General features: G+C 53.4%; 1 protein-coding gene across 8 annotated transcripts in view; it reads right to left on the bottom strand.

Moving 5' to 3' along the window:
* The window catches only part of MYH14 (myosin heavy chain 14), an 88855-nt gene that overhangs the window by 52095 nt on the left and 11814 nt on the right, over window positions 1–24946 (bottom strand). For 6 of the 8 annotated variants that reach the window (XM_036068129.2, XM_036068132.2, XM_036068131.2 and 3 more), the window contains exons 4-15: window positions 23672–23699; window positions 23441–23543; window positions 22744–22764; window positions 21249–21341; window positions 20553–20616; window positions 18254–18352; window positions 17173–17313; window positions 5723–5818; window positions 3436–3554; window positions 2066–2218; window positions 1255–1428; window positions 760–933 (exon numbers count right to left, since the gene is read on the bottom strand). In XM_036068129.2, coding sequence (XP_035924022.2) covers window positions 760–933; window positions 1255–1428; window positions 2066–2218; window positions 3436–3554; window positions 5723–5818; window positions 17173–17313; window positions 18254–18352; window positions 20553–20616; window positions 21249–21341; window positions 22744–22764; window positions 23441–23543; window positions 23672–23699 — 1265 coding nt within the window. The remainder of the gene's footprint in view (window positions 1–759; window positions 934–1254; window positions 1429–2065; window positions 2219–3435; window positions 3555–5722; window positions 5819–17172; window positions 17314–18253; window positions 18353–20552; window positions 20617–21248; window positions 21342–22743; window positions 22765–23440; window positions 23544–23671; window positions 23700–24946) is intronic. The other 2 variants (XM_078062631.1, XM_078062634.1) reach the window with 1 other exon arrangement.

Genomic DNA, 24946 nt, shown 5'->3' with positions numbered 1-24946 from the left:
TCCGCCTGGACAGCCCTTCCCATCCTTCACCTATCCTTTACTGGCTGTTACTCAACATTTGGGCCAGGGATTGGCAAACAATGGTCCACAGGCCAAATCCCACCTTTTTGTAAATAAAGTTTTATCGGAATACAGCCTTCATTTACATAATCATTTATATATTCCCCGGCGCGTCTTTCGCACTACAACGGCAGAAGCGAGTAGCTATGGCCAGAGACTGGCTGAAACTATGTACAGAAGATGTTTGCTGACCCTTGATCTAAGTTCCAGATCAAGCATGACTCTCCTCTGAAACCTCCCCTGGCATTCCTCCTCCGGGCTTTCACGCTACCCCCACTGAAGCATCTAGCAGCCATCTATCCTCATGGTCTGTATTTGTCCCTCTCCCAGATCAGGAACTTTGTGAGGACAGAAACCACGTCCGGCGTGGGGCCCCAGCTTTGCTCAGCACAGGGCTGAGCATACAAAAGGCACATCTTTGCCGAATGAGGGAATAAAATGCACATAATTCTCCTCACGGCGAACTCCTATCCACCCCTCCAAGCCTACTGGAAATACTCCCTCCTTGAGGAAGCTTTTGCTGACTTCATCAGACAGAGTCCTCGGTCCTCCTTGGGCTTCCCCGGCCCCTGTCAGTGTCTCGTTCCAGGGGACATTTTGGGGGGGGGGGCCCTGTGTTCCCTCTGCACTCTCCCTGCATCTGCAGCCAAGTGGTCCCCACCCCCGCCCACAGGCCCCAGGGCCGGCCCAGCCACCTACCTTGCCTGCATAGTGCAGGACGCTGAAGTCAGCCTGGTCCCGCAGGTTCCTTGGCCGCTGGAACTTGGGGTGGCCTCCTTGCTCCTGGGCCACCTTCTCTACAAAGGACTTGTCCGTGGCCTTTGGGAACCAGCACTCCTCGTCCAGCAGGGCCAGGAGCCCAGGGGGGTTAGCCTAACCACCAACAGGAGGGGAAGAGTACGTCAGATCCCCACACACTGGACTCTTAGGTTGCTGCTAACTTGTAGCTCTTGTAAGAGGCACATGGACATACAACAGAACACAGTTCCGGCTGTTGATGAGAGCTTTGGCTCAAACCAGGCCCCGTGGCAGGCACATCCGGGGCCTACGCATCTATAAAGCAGACGCTGTCATGAACTGATTTAGAGGCCGGAGGCCCAGCAGGGCAGGAGCCGGACTGAGGTCTCGGATCTCGTGCCTGGTGGAGGCGGGGGGGGGGGGGGGGGGGCGGGGCGGGAGGACCCTCAGGCTCACCGGCCGCTCGATGAGGTCGATGCAGGGCTGCAGGTCGAGGCCAAAGTCGAGGAAGGTCCAGGGGATGCCCTCGCGCTGGTACTCCTCCTGCTCCAGGATGAACATGGTGTGGTTGAAGAGCTGCTGCAGCTTCTCGTTGGTGTAGTTGATGCACAGCTGCTCGAAGGAGTTCAGCTGCAGGGGATGAGGGGACAAGTGAGAGAGGGGACAGAGACGGGGGAGGGGCAGAGACTGCGGGGGGGGGAATGGAGACCAGGGTGGGTGCACAGACACCCAGAGGGAGGGGGACAGAGACCAGAGGGAGGGGACAGAGACCAGAAGGGGGGACAGAGACCAGAGGGAGGGGACAGAGACCAGAGAGATGGGGACAGAGACCAGAGGGGGGGGACAGAGACCAGAGAGATGGGGACAGAGACCGGGGGGGGGGACAGAGACCAGAGAGATGGGGACAGAGACCAGAGAGATGGGGAAAGAGACCAGAGAGATGGGGACAGAGACCAGAGGGGGGGACAGAGACCAGAGGGGGGGGGACAGAGACCAGAGAGATGGGGACAGAGACCAGAGAGATGGGGAAAGAGACCAGAGAGATGGGGACAGAGACCAGAGGGGGGGACAGAGACCAGAGGGGGGGGGACAGAGACCAGAGAGATGGGGACAGAGACCAGAGGGAGGGGACAGAGACCAGTGGGAGGGGGACAGAGACCAGAGAGATGGGGACAGAGACCAGAGGGAGGGGACAGAGACCAGTGGGAGGGGGACAGGGCCAGAGTGATGGAGCCCTCCCAGCCCCAGCCTGGCACCAAGTGCAGACCTGGAAGATCTCAAAGCCGGCGATGTCCAGGATGCCCAGGAAGGAGGCGCCCTGGCGGGGACTGCGGTCCAACGCACGATTGAGGCGCAGGACCAGCCAGCGGAAGAGGCGCTCGTAGGTGGCCTTGGCCAGGGCCTCCAGCGCAAAGTCAGCCTGCGGGGGGCGGGGGGCACATGGTGAGGGCCCAGCCCGCCCCCCAGCAAGGAAACACTGGTGTGGACGGGCCCCCGTCACAGCTCATCGAGAATGATGATGTTAATGATGATGCCAACCAGTTCAGAGCCCTACTACACGCCAGGCAGTGTGTGAGGCGCTTGGGGGCACGTTAGTTCATTCATCTTCCCCCCATCCCTCGAACCAATTTCGACAGCATAACAGTTAAGAAGGTGGACTCTGGAGCCTGACAACACGGGTTTGAATCCTGGCTCTGCCCCTCAGAAGCGCTGCATCCTCAGGCATGTGGCTAAACCTCTCTGTGCCTCAGTTTCTTCATCTGTAAAATGGATCCTAACAAGAGTACTTCAGCTGAGAGTGGAACCTGGCCTCTCACGTGATCCCCAATCTCTGACCCCCATGTCTCCCACTGTGTCTTCTTCACCCTAGTACTTTGTTTGAGTGCCCAGCCTGGGGCCAGGCAGAGGCCTCTGCCCGAAAGCTGGATTCTGAAAACCTCTAGCATGGCTTCACTTCTCCCCAGTCCCACCACCATCATCGCTTTCCTGGACTATGAGAGCAGCCTCCTTATGTCTCCCTGTTCCCACCCGTGCCCCCGGGATCCAGTTCTCCATGCAGTAGACAAGGGGATCTTTATAAAAGACAAACCGAATCAGGTTGCTCCCCGGCTTAAACCCCCACTGGCCTCCTACTGCTCTCTGAATGAAACTCACCTCCTTTCTGTGGCTCCTAAGACCCTGCACGATCTGTCCCCTTCCGACCTCTCTGACTGCGGCTTCTGCCACCCTCTGCCCCACTCTCTAGCCTCACTGACCACCTTGACAGTCGCAATTCACCAAGCCTGTTCCAGCCCCAAGGCTGTTCCCTCTGCCTTGAACCATCTGGGAGCAAACTCAAACATCACCTCCTCATGGAGGACTTTCCTGACCACATGAACCCCCTCCTTCACAGAAGGCCTCACTGCTTATGTATCTTCTTTTATGATCTGTTCCCTACTTCGCACTGAGCTCCACCAAGGCATGGTCTTTGTTTCCATTACGACTTTTATTTCTAGCACCAGAACCTGAGCGGGCAATGGAGCGAACAATCAGCCAAAGTTTGTTGAGTGAGAGAAAAACCAGCATACGCTGCTTGAAGGCCCAGGACCCTGGCGCCTGGCTCTCCGTGCGCCCCGCCTGCCCCCCAGCCCCACCCACCTGTTCCTTGGTCTGAGCCTTCTGCACGTAGTCTCGGCCAACTTTGATGCGGGGGGTGAGCAGGGCGCGGGAGAAGTCCGTCACCCCTAGTCCCAGGAGACGGCAGAGCTTCTGTGCAGCTGAGGTGAGAGGCACAAAGGTCTGATCAGCCCCAGGAGGCGGCAGCGGCCACTGAGCGCAGCGGAGGGGGTCGCCCCCACTGCTGGTGGAACAGACGAGGGGCCCAGCTTCTCCCACTAGTAAGCATTACAATCCTAAAAGTGTGTATGTCCTCTGGCCCAACAATTCTCTCTCAGGGACCCCAAGATGGGACAAATAATCCCGGAAGTGAGCAAAGACTGCACCAGGAGGATGTACGTCACAGCCTTGTTGGTGATGGAGGAAAACAGGAAACAAGCTGAATGCCCAGCAACTGGGGATTGGTTAGGGAGTCAGGGATCCTCCATTTGAATACATGTTCTGCAGTCACTGAAAATTATTAGCACTCATTACACGGTACACTTAAGATGTGTGCATTTCACGGTTTGTATGTTTCACTCCAAAGAAAGAATTGTAAGCAAACACTGGACACCAGCAGGTGATATGCATATGCGAGCTGATGCACGTACATGTGAACTACTTGTGTACACGCTGAAGTGCACGGAAATCTTCAAATTTGAAATGCACCAGACAGCAGGATGGACAAACGATATATGGAAAGATACACAATAAAGCAAGTGTAGAAAATGTCAATGGTAGAATCTAGGTGGTGGATATCTGGGTGTTTGCTCTAAAATCTTTCAACTTGTCTGTATGCTTGGACATTTGCTAATAAAATACTGGAGGAAAAGCTATTGGAGTAAAAACCCATGGAAGTGGCCAATAAATAAATATTTAAAAGCCACTTGCTCTTCCTTATTTTTGTAAAGAAAAAAATTCATAAAAAATGGTAATTAAGAAATGTTTTCCAGCTTCTGTCACTTCCATAATGGGAAAACCATTACTACAAATTCTTAGCACCAGCAGAAAAGAGAAAGGAAAAGAACACATCCAGAAGGAAAAACACCAAATAAACAGTGATTATATCTGAGAGGTGAGCTGATGAGCATTTACATTTTTTTGTTTGTTTGTTTGTTCTTTTGGTGCCGTCGTAGTTTCTAATTCTTCTACGGTGACTTTGCATGGTATGGAAAGTACTTAAGAATTATAACAAGTGGCCTGAAGAACAGCAGGGAATGTGTACTGGGGCGCTATGCTGCGAGTCACAGGAATGTTCTGGAGGCTTCTAAAGCCTCTGCTGTGTCCTTTGGCCCATGGACTGGTTCTCCAATGAACGTTTGCAAATGCAGAGAATGAAACACCCAGGATTTCCCAGGAGATTAATTATCCTGACATACGGTTCTACCCACAGACCCCAGAGGAAGAAACCCCAGTAACGTTCTAGTTAATAACCTTGAAACGTTGCCCTCAGTGCATTAAGGGAAAAAAAGCAAATTTCAAAATGGTCTACAAGGTCTGACCCCAATTTTGTAGGTTGAACGAATAAATGAGCGTGCACGGCACACTTGCTGGGCGTGCGAATAGAGCTCCCAAGCACCACAGGTGACACTGCTGATCAATAGCATGATGGGAGGGGCCCCTTTCCTCATATTTTCTGTAGTCGTATAGTTGTGGAAAACGAGCCCATAGGATTTTATAATCAGGATGGAAAGCTCTTGCTGTCTTGAGGGGGAAAGGGTGCGAAGCGTGCTTCCACTTCTGTGACAATGTTTCTGCTCTGATGTAGACAGAGAACAAAGCCCAGAGAGAAGTACCCCAAAATGTTGCAGTAATTACCTCTCAGGAGTATGACTGTGGGTCATTTCCCTGCTTTTATAGTTTTCTGTATTGCCAGATTCTCCCCCCATCCAGCTTGTATTATTTTATGATCATAAAGAAGCAAAGCTATTTCCGTTTTGATAAAAAAGGAGTATCAACTATAATTCTGCTTTTGAAAAGCAAAAAAAAAAAAAAAAAGTATATATATATATGCAGAGCACAAAGGCCAGGAAGAGAAAAGCCCAATGCTAATGGTTTTCTCGGAGGGGCCGGGATGACGGGGGATCTCCGGCACACTGGTGTTGTTCAAACCTTCAGCAGAGAGGACACCTTTTCGAATCAGGAAAAGAGTGGGAGATGACATTTTGGTAAAGGATCAGCACAGCTTGGAGGCACGCCTGGCTGGGGAGCGGGGAGTGGGGGGGATGCTCTGTCTGGGGGAACAGGGAACGCCGGGTCAGGTGGGTGGGCTGCAGGCCAGGTGGAATACCTGTGTTGTCAGGCATGGAGGCTTGATCATTGTTCCGTTCTCTCTTCAGGACGATGTTGCCAAACTGGAGAACGGCTGAGACCATCCGCAGCATGGCTAAGGGGCAGAGAGAGAGAGCAATCGCATGGGGCTCCAGACCCTGATGTGTGGTCCTAACTAGCCTTTTAAAAATCTAGCTGAAAAACCCTATGTCAGGGGCGCCTGGGTGGCTCAGTTGGTTAAGCACTGGACTCTTGATTTCGGCTCAGATCATGATCTCAAGGTCATGGGATCAAGCCCCGTGCTGGGCTCCACCCTCAGCACGGAGTTCACTTGAGAATCTCTCTCTGCCCCTCCCTGCCCCTCCCTGCCCCCCGCTTGCATGCACACGTGCTCTCTCTCCAATAAATAAATAAATAAACTCTTAAAAAAAAAAAAACCAACTCTATGTCAAATTACACCACCGCCCCTCAGCTTAAAATCCATCTGTGACACTGGGCAGGTCCTAAAACATAAGAACGGATACATGAATTCTGTATTTTATATTCAAGATTTGTTTTAGCACCATTTGGTGTCTGCTTATGTCCGTTTTATAAAGCAATGCATGTAAGATTTAAAAGGACACATGGGAATGAACGAAGAAAGTCTTGGGCAATATGAAAAGATTTCCTTTTTTAAGATTCTATTTTTAAGTAATCTCTACACCCAACGTGGGGCTCAAACTTATAGCCCCAAGAAAAGAGTTGCACGCTCTGTAGACTGAGCCAGCCAGGTGCCCTAAATATGAAAAGATTTCTAAACTATCAAGTGAAAAATGCGAGGTGCAGAGTGGTATATACGGCATACCACTGTCTACATTTTAAAAAGGCAAAAAATACACAGTCGATTCTCCTTATTGCCGAGTTACGTTCTTTGTAGTCACCGTGAACACAAATTAGCAAATGCAATCGAACGCGCTTATGGGAAATACAGGGTTTTGTTCCTGTGAGCCCCTGGTCATATTTTCATCAACTGATCAATAACATCACCTTGTTTTATATGTGTTTCAGTTCAAAGACACCTTATCTAATATATAAGGTTGCTTCATTAACGTTGAGCTCACGGCCAATAGCTAACTCGAGCCTGAAGGATGCTCATCGGATTTCTGTGTTTTCTCCGTGAGACACACTACAGCCTTCTTGCATTTGGGGATACTAGCCAGCATTAAGCACTTTGCTTGGGGGGCATTTTAGACAGTGAAGCCGTCAACAAGAAAAGCACAAGAAACGTGAAAAACGTGGCACTCAGTAGCAGGCGAAAAGGGGAAAAGGACTCTGGGTTATGGTATGAGCTGAGACAGGAAGGCAGAGTAGCGCTTTGCTGAACTTCAGCTGCATGTGCGCTGGACAACTCAAGCTTTCCACCCCTGTGTGAATGACACGATGATCTTTACAAAAGCACCAGGAGTGCTGCTTTTGGGGGTTACGGATAAATTTAGCGAGCAGGCGAAGTCGCAAATGCAGAAACCACAAAAGAGGAGGGACTGTAAGCGCAGGCTAGCCCAGAGCTTCCAGAAAGCTCCTCGTGAATGGACAATCAGTGCTGTCCCCTAGAGTACATCTCAGGAACTCCCAGGGGTTGGCTGGCATAACAATGGAGGCCATGGGGGCAATCTGTGGGGTGTTTCTGGATATCACAGGGCCCGCGCAGGTTGGGACCCAGATGGGGCCCAGGGCAGGGCCCTCCGCACCACACAGAATTGCCCTCACCCCGTGTGACTCCTAAATGTCCCACTAGACATCCGTGTCCGTGAAATAATGGCTTGTAATTATCTGAGTCCAATCCCAACTGTTTTATGTATAAACACAAGTGTTTTGTGTTTGGTTTTAATACACAGTGGATTTTTGGGGACGCCTGGGTGGCTCAGTCGGTTAAGCCTCCGACTCTTGGTTTCAGCTCAGCCGAAGGCAGACGCTTAACCGACTGAGCCACCCAGGCGCCCCCTTGGTTTCAGCTCAGGTCATGAGCTCAGGGTGGTGAGATTGAGCCCTGCGTTGGGCTCTGCACTCAGCGCAGAGTCCGCTTGGGATTCTCTGCCCCCCCCCCCCCCCGCTCAATATCTCTTTCTCTCTCTCTGTCTCAAATAAGTAAATAAATAAAATCTTTAAAAAAAATTATACAGTGGATTTTCCAGGAGGGTAGCCACTGTGCAATCTGAGGAAAGACTGTGGTTGGTTTTGTTCAGAATTTTATCAAGATTTGGGCATCATCTCAGAACTCTGTCATCTCTGACAGCAAAGGGGCCTGTGGCGTTTCAGTGGACCACATAACACGCCTATCTCAGGCTGGGTCTGTAACTGCCGCTCTCACGGCGACCCTACAGATCAGCGCGAGCGCCCAGCTACCCCATCAACAACGCATTGCAGAACAGTTTTTGTGACTTACAGGTTCAAATGGACACTGACTTATTTTCACTCACTACATGCCAGGTCCTGTTCCAAACACGTACAAATGAACTCATTTAACCTTCATAACAACTCAGGGAGGCAGATCCTACGATAACATTTTACAGGTTTGTAATGGAGTAAAACCCCTTCACAGATGGGGAAATCAAGGCACATTCCAGGAGCCAACTTGCCCAAGATCATCCAGCTCGTCAGCAGCAGAGCTGAGGTGCAAACTCCAGGGTCTGACTCCGGGGTCTGCATCCTTTACGGCGCTGCTTCTCTTTCCTCCCTCTTCCAGCATAAAATTCTAATGTAAATGCGTAAGTATAGCCCACATACAGAAAAGCGCACAAATCACACCCATCAGGCTCGATGAGTTTTTACAGAGTGGATGCACCTGTGGAACCCGCCCCTCAGAAGCCCCCTCCCCTGGGACGCCTGGGTGGCTCAGTCGGTTAAGTGTCTGCCTTTGGCTCAGGTCATGATCCCAGAGTCCTGGGATTGAGCCACACGGTCCGGCTCCCTGCTCAGCAGGGAGTCTGCTTCTCCCTCTCCCTCTGCCTGCAGCTCCCCCTGCTTGTGCTCTCTCTCTGACAAATAAATAAAATCTAAAAAAAAAAAAAGAAGCCCCTCCCAGCCACTCACTGAACATGGACAAATTTCACAGTCATGGGGTCCAGCGGAAGAAGCCAGACACGAAAGCACACGTGCTGAATTTGTAACAAATTCAGGGACAAGTAAAACAACTCTAGCTCTTAGAAGCCAAAATAATGATCACACTCAGGGGTGGGGCGGGGGGGGGGGGCGGCAGTTCTGGTGATGGGAAGGGACACCAGGGGGCTTCTAGATGCTGGTTATATAGGCTGTTCACTTGCAGAAAGCCCCTGAACTGGATGCATAGGCTCCAGGCGCACTTTTTGGTGTCTACGCTCCTACACTGCTTACTTAGAAAAGGGGGGTGGGGGAGGGAGAGCACCTTCCTGGGAGACTCCTGCCAAAAACGCGTAACCTGAATCTAACCGCAAGGAAACACACCCAAGCGGAGACAAAGCAACTGGTCTGTAATCTTCAAAAGTGTCAAGGTCACCAACGATAAAGGAAGAATAGTTCCAGACACACCAAGAGTAAAATGCGCTAGGTACGCGTCACCCTGGCCCTGGGGACGCATGCATGTGAGTATGTGTGCGTGCGCCCGTGTGTGTGTCCCTTACAAAATCTTTTTTGCTCTAAAGGACATTGTTAGGAAAACTGGCATAAAGCCTGTAAAAAACATTTTTGTGTGCTCTAAAGGGCATTGCTGGGACAATATGGTCTGTGAATGAGAGGATAGTGCCAATGCTAAGCTCCCGGTGATGGTACCGTCCTGCGTCTTGCGGTTGCGTAGGAGAACGTTCTTTTAAAAATATTAATACATTTCAGTTTAGTTCTGTAATGTCAGGAATTTTTCAAAAAAATGAAAAGATGGACTGGAGCTTTTCCTTTGTGAATAGAAAAAATAAATAAATAAATAAAATAAAAATATGTAGATAGGGGGCGTCTGGGTGGCTCAGTCGGTTGAGCGTCGGACTCTTGATTTCCGTGCAGGTCTTAATCTCATGGTTGTGGGTTCGAGCCCCGCGTTCGGCAGGCAGCCGACTTAAAAAAAAAAAAAAGGCACTGACAGATTTGGCAGGGTGGTAGGCTGAACAATGGCCCCCCAGAGAGGTCCACATCCGAATTCCTGGAGCCTGAGAATGTTGCCTGGCAGAGCAAAATGGACTTCACGGATGTGATTAAGAATGCTGAGATGGGGGCGCCTGGGTGGCTCAGTTGGTTAAGCGACTGCCTTCGGCTCAGGTCATGATCCTGGAGTCCCGGGATCGAGTCCCGCATTGGGCTCCCTGCTCAGCGAGGAGCCTGCTTCTCCCTCTGACCCTCCCCCCTCTCATGTACTCTCTCATTCTCGCTCTCTCAAATAAATAAAATAAAATAAATCTTAAAAAAAAAAGAATGCTGAGATGGGAGATTGATGAGTTCTGGATTACCCAGGTGGACTCTAGCTGCAGGGTCCTCATAAGAGGGAGGCCGAGGGAGAAGGCGACATGAACAGAGGTTAGAGTAATGTGCTTCAAAGCCGGAGAAGACAAGAAAACAGATTCTCTCCTTGAGCCTCTGGAAAGAACCCATCCTGCCCGTGAGACTGATTTTGGACTCCCGACCTCCAGCATTGTAAGAGGATCAGTGCGTGTTGATTTAGTGGTGGTCATTTGTGACCGGTCACAGGAAGCTAATACAAAGAGTAAAGGGGAGTCTCGGTGTGCAGAAGTTTCCCCCCAGGACACCTGTGCCTCTGTCCCCGCCGCGGCTTGTTCCTTCCACGTCGCCGGACCATCACCCGCCCCCAGCCTAGAGCCTGCTGGGGTGCGGCTGCACGCCCCTCCACACCCCTGTTCTCAAACGGCTCAGAATAAGTAATTAGGAAAAGCAGACGAGAAGCAAATGTGGCAAGATGTTAGCACCCGGGGAATCTTCGAGAAGAGCATGGCAATGTTTCGTACCCTTTTTGCAACTTTCCTGTAAAGCTGAAATTATTCCAAGTAAAAAGGTTTTTTGAACAAACCCTGAAAACAGAAGGAGGGTCACTGGTCTGACGGCTTTGAGACGCCCTCCTCGGAAGGACACACGGGAAAACCGTGGACAGAGGTAGCTTCCTGGGAGCCCGGGACACATTAGTGATTATATTCTTTTTGAGTTTCATACCTGTTGAAATGTCAGATCTTGTCCAGAAAAAAAAAAAATGGCTGTTGGGCGCCTGGGTGGCTCAGTTGGTTAAGCAACTGCCTTCAGCTCAGGTCGTGATCCTGGAGTCCCGGGATCGAGTCCCACATTGGGCTCCCCACTGAGTGGGGAGTCTGCTTCTCCCTCTGACCCTCTCCCCTCTCATGCTCTCTCTCACTCTCTCTCTCTCAAATAAATAAATAAAATCTTTAAAAAAAAAATGGCTGTTAAGAAAGGACTTGGTGTCTGGAATTAGTGCGATTGTGCATAGACCACAAACGGCCACAATGCACGCTTGACAATGGTGAATTTTACGGTATGTGGATTCTCTCTCACAGGAAAAAAAAAAAGGCAGACGGTGACTACACTTGGGATGAGCACTGAATAGTGAACAGAATTGTTGAATCCATATGTTGTATACCTGAAACTAAGAGAACATCCAATAATAATAAAAAGAAGTAAAAAGAAAACCCCCCAAAATCAGGTTTTGGTATAGTTTGCAGGGCACAGCACGGTGTGCAACAAGTATTAATTTTTCTCCATTTCTACTGAGATCATAACTCCTGGTGGGAAGTATCTGTCCCTTACTCATCTGCTGCCCGTGTGCTCTACATGCAGTAGGCGCTCTATAAATGTTTTCATGAATGAACTTGAGCTTGCCTGTTCCCACGGAAGAATTCCTTCCGTGGTCCCCAGTACTTCTGGGATTCAATCTGAGCTCTTATCAGGGTCTTGGATACCCTGTCCTCGACCCTCCCAGCCTCTCCAGACCCAGGGTCCCCTCGCTGACTCCAACCAGCCACCCCAGCCCCCCATCAGCTTCTCCAAAACTGTTCTTGCCCCCAGGCCTTTGCCTTGGCAGTTCCTTCCACCCAGATGCCGTCAGCACCTTCTACGCCTGGTTAGCTCCTGCCAGACCATCAGTGCTCAGGCAAGGGCCGCCTCCTCCAGGGGACCCTCCCCAGGCCGCGCTGGAATGCTGTGACACACGGTCCCTGCTCCATGCACCTTCCATCGCTCACCCTCCCACCGGTCCTCCCACCGGTTCAGCTTTCATCCATTTGTGTGATTCGATGCTTCCGGGTCTGAGCATTCCACAGGTCAGGGGCTGGTTCTGTCTTGGTCACTGTGAATTTCGCCCAGCGCTTGCAGAGGTCTGGCCCACAAACCCCATCACGGGTTGAATGAATCCATATATTCATGAATAAAGGGCAAAGGGTTAACTAATGGGGGATACATACATTACTGGATGTGGGAGTTTGCTGTGTGACCTTGGACAAGCTGGGTGACCTCCTGGGCCTCAGTTTCCCTGGCTGGGCAGCGAGAGGGGCTGGGCTCAGAGACCTCTGGTCCTGCCCATCTGGGGTCGGGAGGAAAGGGTGGCCAGGGCTGCCCAGAGCCCTGGCAGTTCTGGGAGTTTCCCAGAGGACAGCAGAGCACCTCCAAAAAGATAAATAAACAAAGACCTCTCCTTATAGACCCACAACGGCATCATCACCTAACAAACTGAATGATCATTCATTCCTTAACCTCCACTCAGACCCAGCCCAGACTTAAGTCCTCCCCCCTCCCAATGGCCTTAAAAATGGCCTCTGACAGTTGGCTTAGGACCTTGCATCAGTGCCAAGCACCCAGGCGAATCTGACACCTGAGAAGTTGGCAGTTAGCTCTTGCGGATGACTTCAGACCAGCTGATGGCAAGCAAGCCCAGGCCTGCAGGGGCATGGGGCTCTGACGCCACGGGCTGCTCACTGGAGCGAGCACACGCCTCCCCCAGTGCCAGGCTCCCTGCGCAGCCTCTTAGGAGTGGCATTCATGGTGCCAGCACTGGGGAAGACAGGAAGCAGGGAGGAGGGTGGAGGTCCTGCTTGGACTGGTCCCCGGGGCTCTCCGCGCTGGGCTTCCCACTGTCGCCCACCTGCCTCTCTAAAAACGGATCATGGGGCTTTGGAGTCAGACCCGGTTTCCATCATGTCCTTGTCATCTGGGGGGAGTCATAGGGTAGACACCCCACCTCCCTGGACCTCTGTCTCCTCTTTTGTCAAAAGGAGTCTATGAAAAGGTGACCGCGGGATGGCTGGGTGGCTCAGTCAGTTAAGCATCCGACTCTTGGTTTCACTCGGGTCATGATCTCAGAGTCATGAGATCGAGCCCTGCGTTGGGCTCCTGCTCAGCGTGGAGTCTGCTTGTCCCTCTCCCTCTGTTCCTCCCCCTGCTTGCTCTCTAGCTCGCTCTCTCTCCCAAATAAATGGTAAATAAAACTTTAAAAAAAAAAAAAAAAAAAGGTGACCGGCTGGCTCCACTCTTTGTAAGTAAAACACCAAATAAAACCATGAGACCCCATCCACCTACCACAACGGCAAAAACCAAAAAGCTTACTGGCATGCATGAAGGGAAACAGCACTCCAGGGACAGGGCAGGTGGAAATGGAACCTAGCGCCACCTTCTGGACCGTGATGAAGTGGATTCTCTACAATTTAAAAAACACTCAGAGCCCTGGGGGTGGGGGTTGGGGGGTTCGAGGCAAAACCCAAGAAGCCACAAGTGGGTGATCGATTATCGGACCTGGTGTCCATAATAGAAAGATAAAAGTCAAAACTATTCAGCAATAACCAGGAATGAAACACTGACACACGCTACCCCATGGATGAACCTGAAACCATCATGTGGAGTAAAAGCAGCCAGCCACCAGGGCCGCCGTATTGTATGATCCTGCTTACATGAAAGGGCCAGGATGGGCAAATCCACAGGGACAGGAAGCCGTCTACCAGTTGCCAACGGCTGGCGGTGGAGACAGGCAGCCGACCGATGCCAAAGGCGCAAGCTATCCTCTTGGGCCACTGAAAGGGTTCTAGACTTGCCTCGGGGGATGGGTAGCCCGACTCTGTGAACAGACTGAAAGCTCCTGCCTTGTACACTGTCACCGGGTGAGTGTTAGAGTATGTGAATCTGAGCTCAATCCCGCTGTCACACTTTCCTTAAAGCTGGATTAAAAACAAAAAGCGCACCTTCTCCTTAGACCCAGCATTTCGCTTCTAAGAATTGATCCTACTGTTCTTTTGACACATGAGGACAGAGAGCTCCTTACAAGGATATTCTTGGCAGCTCTTTTTTTCTGCGGCGGGGGGAGGTTCATTCTGATAGCAATGGGTGCAAACACCCTAAAGGTCTGTCTGCAAGGGACAGAGGCTGGTTAAAAGAATCATAGGCCATTTAAACAATGAAATCTTATGCAGCACCCCCCCACACACACACACTAAAGTCTACATACAAAACCAGAATTATCGCTAAAATATACTGTCTGCTGAGAAACGCGGGGCACAAAGCACACCAGCAAAGGGGTGGAGTCCTTAACCCCAACACCGCCCCCTGATGTGCCACGTGATTTTCAACTGTTCATTGCTGTATCTGGGATGGTCCTGGGAAGAAGGTCAAGGAGATGAGGTTCAGTTACAGCAACAACTGCAGGGGACCTTTTTTTTTTTTTTTTTTTTACATAGGCTCTACGCCCAGTGTGGAGCCCAACTCAGGGCTTAAACTCACAACCCTGAGATCAAGACCTGAGCTGAAATCGAGAATCGGTCGCTTTACCCACTGAGCCACCCAGGCACCCCTGCAGGGGACCTTTTAAATTCAGTAGAAAAATATCTTACCATTCTTATTACTGGTACGGCTGAACATCAGCCCTGGGACCACGGAATGCCTTGTTTTATAGAAAAATAATGTGGGGATGCCTAGGGGCTCATCTGGTTAAGCGTCTGCCTTTGGCTCAGGATTGAGCCCCCGTGTGGTGTCTGGCTCCTTGCTTGGCGGGGAGCCTGCTTCTCCCTCTCCCTCTGCCATTCCCCCTGCTTGTGTTCTCTCTCTCTGACAAAGAAAGGAAAGAAGAAAGGGAGGGAGGGAGGGAGGAAGGAAAGAGAGAGGGAGGGAGGGAAGGAAGGAAGGAGAGGAAGGAAGAAAGGAAGGAGAGAAAGGAAGAAAGGAAGAAAGAAAGAAAGAGAGAGAAAGAAAGAAAGAAAAGAAAGAAAGAAAGAAAAAAAAAAAAAGAAAAGAAAGAAAGAAGAAAAGAAAGAAAGGAGGGAGGCAGGCTAGGGAGGAAAGAAAGAAAGAAAGAAGGAAAAATAATGTGTGCCCTTTCCTAAATGTCTAAAATATTTCTGGAAGGATGTGCGGGAAGCCGGGGGAAAGTAGGGCTTGGGGCCCTGCAGGAGACCTGGTTTCCACGCTACGACCTTTGGCACATCCAGATTATGTCACCACACACATATGTCACTTCCAAAGTTTTGTCTCAGAATTGCAAGAATCGGAGCTGCTGCCCACGCCCACCAAGCAGCGGGGCTGCCCTGGGGAGGGTTACTTGAGGTGACTTGTGTCGGGAAGCCAGGCCCCCACTGTGGCTGCCATCTGGATTTGTTTGTCAGCTGCCCCTGGAGGAGAGCAGATACTCACCAGGCGGAGGAAGTTTCACAACCATGGTTAGGAAATCCAGCAGGGGAGGCCTGGGACCCTGTGTCAATTGCCAAGAAGGCCGGCCTCTGTCTGCAGCCCGGAGAGACGGCCAAGCTGGTGCTCGCTCGGGTTCCAGCCCTCCCAATTGGCCCTAGAGCCAACAATAGCTCCCAGGGCCTCCCGCAGTGCCAGAGACCGGAGGATTTCTCCATGGGACTCCAAGTTCATCCAAACGATGAACAGTCAGGCGGTTACAAAAAGACGGGTCCACCTACACGTACTTGTTATGGGTCGAATCATACCCTCTCCCCCCAAAACAGGTATGTCGACGTCCTAACCCCCAAGCCCTCTCAGAGTGTGGCCTTCTTTGGGTATTGGGTCATTGCAGATGGAATTCTTTAAGTCAAGACGAGATCACAGTGGAGTAGGGTGGCCCCTAACCCCACGCGATGGGTGGCTTTATAGAAAGGGGGGGAGTTTGAACACACAGATGTGCGCACGGGGAGAAGCCCCATGAGGACAACGGCAGAGCTCGTGTGATGCTTCGCCATGCAAAGGAACACCGAAGTTTGCCAGGAAACCACCAGAATCTGGGAGTGAGGCAGGGGACAGACAGATTCTCCCAGGACGGAGCAACCCTGCCGACGCCTGGAGCTCAGCATTCTGGCCTCCAGAACTGGGAGACGGTCCATTTCTGCTGCTGACGGCACTCGGCCTACGGTGCTTAGTTACAGCAGCCCGAGCAAACAAATACAGCACTTCTGCTGAACTACTGTCAAAACATATGATCTGGTGAAAACCAGTGGGAAGCAAAGCATCGCCACCCGGGGAATGAGCCAAATATTTCGTTCCAGTGCCGCCTGGGGCAGACCAATGAGGGCCACAGTCAGGGTCTTCCGTGCACCTTTACTCCAGCCTCCTCCCGGCCTCCGACGCGTCCTCCGTACAGCTCAGAGGGGCCTCTGCCCTGCTCCCAGCTCTCCCACGGCTCCCCGGTGCCCCCACAACCAAGCCCCAGCCCCTCAGTCTGATGTCTGAGGCCCAGCCTGCCTCAGCAGGTCCATCTCCTCACCCTTCGGTCACACACTAGACCGAATCCACTCTAGAAGCTTTGATTCCTCAAACACGCCATGCCTTTCTGCCCCAGGGCCTTTGCACAGGCTGTCCCCCTGGCCTAGAAGGCTCTTCTCTCTCTCTGAAAATTAGCAAGGGAAACCTCACAAAAGCAGACGCGGGAGGCTAGAAGGGGAGGCTGGAAGCGGGAGCCACACTACCCAATGTTAAGTAGAGACACCAGCAGAAGAATCCTCAACAGGAAAGAATCCTCAGTGACAGGCCCGAACAGGGAAAGATGTACATTGCATCTCCTACAAGAAATTGGCCGCCCCAGCAGCTCAGCCAGAGAAACCGTCAACACCCTCAACTCTTGCTTTTCTCCAGAGGACTTTCGTTCAAAATATCTTCCTACTTCCTTCTCATCTCCGTAAGATAAAATTCCTATCCCTTGCTGGATTCCTATCGTAGCCTGCTTGTCCCAAATTACAATTCTCCACTATTCCCAAATAAATCCATTTTGCTGGTAAAATAACCTACCGTTTTATTTTGGGGGGGGTGGGTAACAACCTGCTAGCACCAATACTCACCCTCTCGGCTCCTCAGGCCTTGGCTCAGAGGTCACCCTCTCTGTCCCCTTCCCGATCCCCTCCTTAAAGCTGTACTTCCTCCCTCCTCCAATCCCTGTATCTTTTTCCCAACCAGAGAGGACTGCATGTCTAGGTCCCCCGCCTGCCCGTGCGCTGCCCCAGCCCCACCCTTCGCGGGGGCTCAGGGCTCACTCACAGGTGATTTCGTCCGGGGTGAATCCCAGGACCTTCAGTGACTCCAGTGTCTCATGGAACAGCTCCCGCTCCTGGCTGGGAGATGATGACGGCCCGTTGGTCAGGAAGCGGTAGTGGGAGCAAGGCTCCAGAAGGAGGTCAGCTGCAGGGGGTAAGGAGTGGAGGCCAAGGTCAAGGGTGAGCTGTGGAGTCAGACTCACGTCCCAACGGCCACCCCGGGGGCATGTGTTCACCTCCCCCCACTGGGGACCTCAGTCTCTTCCTCTGTCACATGAGTGAGGATCCTCTCCTCACGGTTTGATGGGAAGGGCCAGGTGTGGAGGGGGTTGCTTAGCCCACTCCCTAGGGATTGTCAAGTCCTAGAACTGCCCAGAGCAGGCAGGAGCTGCAGAAGCAAAGGGGCTGCAGGTGCCTGAACTGGCAGAAGCCGTGGGACAGCAGGGCTGGCGACAGAAGGCGTGGGGGTCCCAGATCTGGGGAAGGAGGGGCCGGGGGGCAGCCAAGGCTATGGGGCAAGGAGCCTCGGGACAGCAAGGGCCCTGTAAAGGAGAAGCCTGGACTCTCTTCAGCCAGAGGGCGGGAGGAGCAAGGAGGAGACAGGAGGGAGCTCAGGCGGGAGGCAGAGTGAAGGGCACGGCGAAGCCGCACAAACCAGGACCGCCAGGACCACGAGGCAGCAGGGGCTGCAGCAGAGCTAGAGTCGTGGTGTCACCCGTGCGGGGTAGGCAGAGGCCCTGCAGTTTCAGAAGAGAAGCAGCCTGAACGGCAGCCCGGGACCCATGAGGAAGCTGGGACCAGACAGCAGCAGGGCCGGCCAGCAGCATGGGCCGGCGGGGACGCCGAGGGGCCAGGGGCGGCGGGATTCTCTCCTCGGCCAAAGTCACGACGTCAAGGTCACGGCGTGGCAGAAACCTGGGGCAGCGGGCTCCGGGGGAGGCGCCAGAACCCACTGCCCAGCGGGAGCCTGACCTAAAGCAGGTGCCTGACAAATCCTACTGACTGCCTCCCAGTTCCTTCTTCCGGGGTCCAGAGAAGCCAGGGGCTCCCCCTGCCCCCCACTCCCCGTGAGCCACAGCACTGACCTTTGAGCTGCTCCCCCGCGCCTCCCAGCAGCTGGTAGAAGATGTGGAAGCTGCACTCGTCCTTGGCCTGGCGGATGGCCCGCGACTTCTCCAGCAGGTCTGGGCGGCCAGGAGTCAAGGTCCCACAGGTGAGGGGCGGTGGGGCGGGGGGAGGGCGGCGAGGGGAGCCCACCCAGCCCCCTCGGCCCATGCTGTCCCCCTGCCATCCTGTGAAGCCGTGGAGTTGTTCACAGCCCAGGCCTTGGGCATGTCACTTAAGCACGCGTGCCTCAGTTTCCTTATATGTGCCAGAGGCTCAATATAACACCCATGAAAGAGCTGCTGTGAGCGTAGATGCATGATTCTGTGTCAAACACCCAGAGCAGTGCCTGGCTGGTAGCTAACCATGGCAAAGAACATCTCTGGCCATTATTACCCTGCCGGCCTCAGTTTCCCTATATGGATAGTGGGGCTATCGACTCCTCCCTTGTAGGAAAGTCACGAGGCACGTTTACACTCTAAGAACTGGCAAGCCACCTTAAAGTAAAATAAAACACCTGCTAACTTGTTTACCCCTCCGTGGCCCCCCCGCTCACGGACCACGCAGCACGGATTCGGCACGACAGTTGTAATGCGGGACCTACCTCAGGGAGCCGGGCCCAAGATCTGCTGCAAGCCATTGACCGAAATCCCCGGGTCGCTAACCTGCTCGGGTAAGGTGGGGAGGACCTGGGGAGGGGGTCCCTGCAGGAGGGAGGGGTGGGGGAAGCACACACCCTGAGCCTTGGTTTCTTCTTCTGTTCAATGGGCTGAGAATGGGTACGGGGACAAGGAACTGGGATCACACAGGGAGAACTCTCGGGATAGCACCAGGTGCAGAGCAAACCCTCAGGAAATGGGAGATGCCCATTTGCTAAGGCCTCCTCCCAAAACCCTTACATCCTACATCTGCTTCCCAGCCTTCCCCCAGAGCACAGAAGACTGTGAGCTTCTCAGACACCTCTGGGGACGGGCACAGGGTTAACTGTTAATATGGCTGATGTGACAATTACTAATTAGCAACCAAAAATGTTAACATCGATAAAGGACATTGCTAATTTATTCCAGTCGTTAACTCCTAATGACGGCAGCTCGTTCTGGAGTGCTTACTATATGGCAGGCGCCGTGCTAAGACTTTGATCCCCATTGCCCACCAGCCCTTTGAGGGCAGGTTCTATGATCCTCTCTCTTCCACAGAGGGGGAAACAGAGGCACAGAGAGATCAAATAATGTGCCGAAGGTCCCGAGGCCTCAAAGTGGCAGAGCTGGAATTTGAATCCAGGTCGGTGTGACTTCTTTGCCCATTTTCTTAAATTCTCCACTCCTGGAGCTCCGGTGCTTTATCTTTTAAATTCCTAGTGAGCTGGGGGGCGCCTGGGTGGCTCAGTCAGTTAAGCGTCTGCCTTTGGCTCAGGTCATGATCCAGGGTCCTGGGATCGAGCCCCGCATCGGGCTCCCTGCTCAGTGGGGAGTCTGCTTCTCCCTCTGCCCCTCTCCCCCTCAGTTTGTGCTCTCTCTCTCTCACTCTCAAATAAATAAATAAAATCTTAAAAAATAAGTAAGTTCCTACTGAGCTTGCATGCTGCCCGCGCAGAGCAGGGTTGATACCACAGGTCTGAGACGGCCTATTCCCACGGCTGCCCGCGGCTGCCCGGCGTCTGCAAAGCTGGATTTCAGGAGGGTTCCCAGCACTCCCTGACCGCCAGGAGGGGCTCCCTGTGCCTAAGCTGTTGGTGCAAACAATGTGGTTTCTGCTGAACACCTGCTTTCCTTCGGGGAGTCTGGAATTTTGGTACATGCCAGGCCGAGGGCGCTGACGTGACTGGCCCCCACGAAAAACCCCGGGGTGCTGAGGAGGCTCTAACAAGCGTCCCTGATGGACAACGTCTCACACGTGTTGTCACGTCTCGTTGCCCGTCCTGTGTGACTCCACGGGGAGGGGACTCTGGAAGCTGGCCCTGGTCTCCCCCACACTTGGCCCCACGTGCCTGTTCCCTCTGCGGCCTGTGCTTTGTATCCTCTCTCTGTGGTAAACCACAGCCGCGCCACGGCCCCACAGCAAAGCCACGGCCGTCGGGCCGCCCCCTCCACTGGGGGGCGCTGCATCTATGCCCTCCCAGGTTCCTTTCCCTTCCACAGGGGGGGAAACTGAGGCACGGTTTCTGAACATCAGGGAGCCAGGCTTCCCCGTGTGTGTGAACACCTGTTTCCTGGAAGCAGTGAGATCCCAAGGGCCACCCTCCTCGGCCACCAGGTGCCCCCTGGGGCTATGTGAGGATACACGTCTCGATGTTGGCACCCACGATGTACCCAGCCACGTCGAAGTTGATGCGGATGAATTTGCCCTGGGAAGGAAGGGTCGGGAGTTAGCTGAGGGTCCTCTTCCCCACCGGGGACCTCAAGAGCACGCGTAACCCACACTCACCCCTCCCAGAGCTAGTGTTGCTTCTCGACTTTCTCTCCCCCTCAATCTGAACCCCACCCCAATCGTGAGGTCCCAGCCAGGGGCTCCCTGGGGAATCCAAGGTCCGGACCCCTTTGACTGCTTTCCTCAGGATGCAGACCCCCAGCCCCTCCTCCCTCAGACCCAGGAGTCTTGGGCCCATAGCCCCCTCCTCCCTCAGACCCAGGAGTCCAGACCCCCGGCCCCTCCTCCCTCAGACCCAGGAGTCCAGCCCACAGCCCCCTCCTCCCTCAGACCCAGGAGTCCGGGCCCCCCAGCCCCTCCTCCCTCAGACCCAGGAGTCCGGGCCCCCCAGCCCCTCCTCCCTCAGACAGGAGTCCAGGCCCCCAGCCCCCTCCTCCCTCAGACCCAGGAACCCAGACCCCCAGTCCCTCTTCCCTCGGACCCAGGAGTCCAGGCCCCCAGGCCCCTCCTCCCTCAGTCAGCCCCCACTTCTTGCTTCCCCTTAACCACCCCCAAAGCTCCCAGCTCCCAGCTCCCAGCAGCCAGGCTCTGCTCTCCCCCAGCACTCACAAATCGGGAGGAGTTGTCATTCTTCACGGTCTTGGCATTGCCAAAGGCCTCCAGGATGGGGTTGGCCTGGAGAAGCTGCCGCTCCAGCTCACCCTACAGGGCATGGGAGAGAGCCCATCAGTGACAAGCAGGCCGGGGCGGGGGTCTGTACTATAACCAGCTGGGCGCGTGTGTGTGAGGGGCCTCCGTGTGTCTGCGTGTGGGCCTGCTCTCCCACACCCAGGTCTTGCCCTTCAGTTTACTGTGAAGGGAACAAGGAAACATCTCTGAGATACTCTGTGGAATGGAAGCAACCAAAACATAACAAAAACCTGCTGCAGAGCAATATCTACAATGTGATCCCATTAGTAAAAAATAGAGAAAAAAACACCACAAAACAAGACTCCCACTTCTCCAGGTATAGACCCATGTTTGTAAGCATTTAGAGAAAGGTCTACGAGGATACACACCAAACTGTCCACAGGGTACGCCACTCCAGGGAAGGGGCACGGAGAGGACAAAAGCGGAATTTCATTTTGTCTTTTTCTGTTGTAAAACACACGGACTCATGGATTACTTGCAGGATTAATTAAGAAAAAAAAAATCTATACCGTCCATATAACGTGCTTCAAACTGTCTGGCACGTAGTAGGCATTCCAGAGATGGAAGCTTCCTTCCCCCACCAGGTGGCTCCAGGGAAGGGATCCTACTCTGAACTTCCCTCCAGCCATCTCAGTGTCAGAGCCAGGAGCATAGTAGGTGCTCAGTTAACAGCAACCCCCCTCCCCTCCTAGTGAGGTTCTCGAGGGCATCAACTATTTCTTTAAGTTTCTGTGAGCCAGGGGCGCCTGGGCAGCTCAGTCGTTAAGCGGCTGCCTTCGGCTCAGGTCATGATCCTGGGGTCCTGGGATGGAGCCCCGCATCGGGCTCCCTGCTCGGCGGGGAGCCTGCTTCTCCCTCTGCCTCCCCTCCCCGCTCATGCTCTCTGTCTCTCTCTCAAATAAATAAAATCTTTAAAAAAAAAAAAATCAATTCCTGTGAGCCCTCGGACACTAGCATGAGCTGTGTGTACGCAGGCGGCCTGCAATAACGGCGCTGTTGGTCTCTGGGCCGTGTGAATCCGTGTGTCTGTGGGTCCTATCTACACACACTCAGCAAGTCAGCCGTAAATGACAATTCGGTCTCACAGCTTCATCTTGGTGTCTGTGGCCAGTGGGCACCCACACAGCAGGACTGAGCTAAGTGGCAACGTGGGCTCTGGATGTGTGCACGCATGCGGCTGCCAGAAACAACAGCGGGGAGCCCCGTGTGCAATAGCAGGGAGCTCCACACTAGGGTGGCACTAAATGACAGCACGGGGCCTGGCATGCACACAGTGGGACCACCATAAGCAGCGGCGTGGCTCCCCGGCGGCCACCGGTGCCCCGAGGCCTCTCTGCCGGGAAGACCGTGGGTTGGGCTGACCCGGGTCAGGCGTGAGGGGTGGCATGATTCGAGGTGATTCCCTGCTACTCACATAAGACAAGGTGCTGGCAGCCTGAGGAAGTCACGGGACACGAGACACGGACCGGGACACAGACCAGGACGCGGCACATGGAACGTGGACAGACACACAGGTGAACCGGCGGGTCTTGGGTGGTGGGCAGGGTGGGGAGACACGAGGGGCTGGGGAAATTGGGCATGTGGAGTAGGGTGGCCTGGGGGAACCACATCGCCTGGGTTTGAATCCCCTCTAGCCCTTCCTGGGTGTGTGACCTCCAACAGCGGACTCACCCCAGCCGTGCCTGCAGTTTCTCGTCTTTAATACACGAGAGCAACACCCACACACTGGAGTGCTGAGTTCATGTAAGCAGAGAGACTGGTACTATATAGATGCTCACTGGTGAAGGAAACTGGGAATCGTAGGTCCTTACCTCAGGCCTAGCACACAGTAGGTGCTCAAGACTATAAGCACCTACTGTGTACCAGGTGCTGTTCTGAGGGCTAATGAAGCCACGAGCTGGCCCCCGATTTTCCGTTTCCGTCCTGCCTCTACTCCTAGCACTGTCTCGGGCACACAGTGGGTGTGCAGGCGGCAGGGGCAGCCAAGAGAAGGCTCACAATTATGGCCCTCCGTAAGGGAGAGAGGGGGTTATGGGGAAAAGCAGGGCCTCAGATGGAGGGGGCATTGCTGGTGGCAGGGTCCAGAGTATGTCCCGAGGCAGGGCACTCACCGGTACGCCTGGCTCCTTCCTGCCCTTTGGTGACGATGCCACGTGGGCGAGATACTGGATGACCTTCTTGGTGTTTTCTGTCTTCCCAGCCCCAGATTCCCCGCTATGGCGGGCAAAAGGGGGAGAGCAAAAGGGGTTGACAATGATGCCAGGTAAGACCTGCCCATTCCAAGCAGAGCCACACCCAGCCAGGACCCTGCCTCCTCCAGGAAGTCCTTCAGGATTACTCACGTGCAGAGAATGGACTGATCTTCACGATCTGTAAGGGACAGAGGTCAACATGTCACCTGGAGGGTCTCTGGAGTGGGACCCTGACCTCTTATACCATACCCTCTTCAAAGGGGTAAGGAAGTCTTTTGCCCCCCAAAAGGTTTTTTTTTTTTTTTTTTTTAAGATTTTATCTACTTATTTGAGAGAGAGCATGAGTGGGGGGCAGGACAGAGGGAAAGGGAGAAACAGACTCCCCTGCTGGGCAGGGAGCCCAACACGGGACTCGATCCCAGCACCCCGAGATCATGACTTGAGCCGAAGGCAGCCGCTTAACCGACTGAGTCACCCAGGCTCCCCTCCCCCCAAAAGAGTTTTGATGTGTGACATTCTTGGATTCTAACACCCCACCCCACCCCAGCTTCTTGCTTGCCGTGTGATGCTAGCAAAGCAGCTGTCCCTCTCTCAGCCTGTTTCCTCACCTGTAAAATGGAGCGGAAAAACCCCAACTGAACAGAATGTAATGCATTCAACAAACTTCGATTCGAGCCCCTCCCGTGCTCCACCTCATACTGGGTGTGTGGGATGCAAAGACAGGAGAGCAAGGTCCGGGCCCCCAAGGCTCAGCCGTTGGCATAAAGCAGGTCACAATACAGTAGTGATGGTGACTGGTGGCCCGTGGGTGGATCTCTGCCGAGCAGAGAGCACAGCGTGGTTCCCACCGTCTCCCCCAGTGCTCACCCTGCGTCTGATACGACTGATTACCTACTAAGCACCAGGCACCTACAACGATGGGAACTGGCAAAGCCCCTGCCTTCACGGAGCTTCTGCTTGAGTTGGGGGACGAAAAGCACATAAAGTAAAACCGAAGATGATGTGACAGTTGGCAGTGACATTTTCGGTTTGGTTGTTGCAACCAGAAGGTCCTACAAGGGTCTACTGAGTAGAGCTCAGGAATGCTGCTGAACATCCTACAATGCATGGGACGCCCTGTATAAAGAATCCTCCAGCCCCAAATGCCAATAGAGCCAGGATTAAGAAGCCCTGGTGTAACATAACAAGAAGACTGAGGGGTGGAGGGCCAGGAAGGCTTCCCAGAAGGGGTGATGTTTCAGCTCAGCCTTAAAGGATGAGGAAGTAGAGAAAGAGCGTTCCAGGCAGAGGACACAGCCAGTGCAAAGGCCCTGTGGTGAGACCAAGTTGGAGATGTCTGAGAGACAGAAAGGAGGCCAGAGAAGCTGGGGGACAGGGCAGAGCTGGAGATTGTGCAGACAGGTTTGGAGGTCATGATTAAAAGAT

This window comes from Halichoerus grypus, chromosome 15, assembly GCF_964656455.1.
Source record: "Halichoerus grypus chromosome 15, mHalGry1.hap1.1, whole genome shotgun sequence".
NCBI classification, from domain to species: Eukaryota; Metazoa; Chordata; class Mammalia; order Carnivora; family Phocidae; genus Halichoerus; species Halichoerus grypus.
Note: the sequence above shows the minus strand (reverse complement) of the source record. Positions and strands in the feature narration are given on the sequence as shown.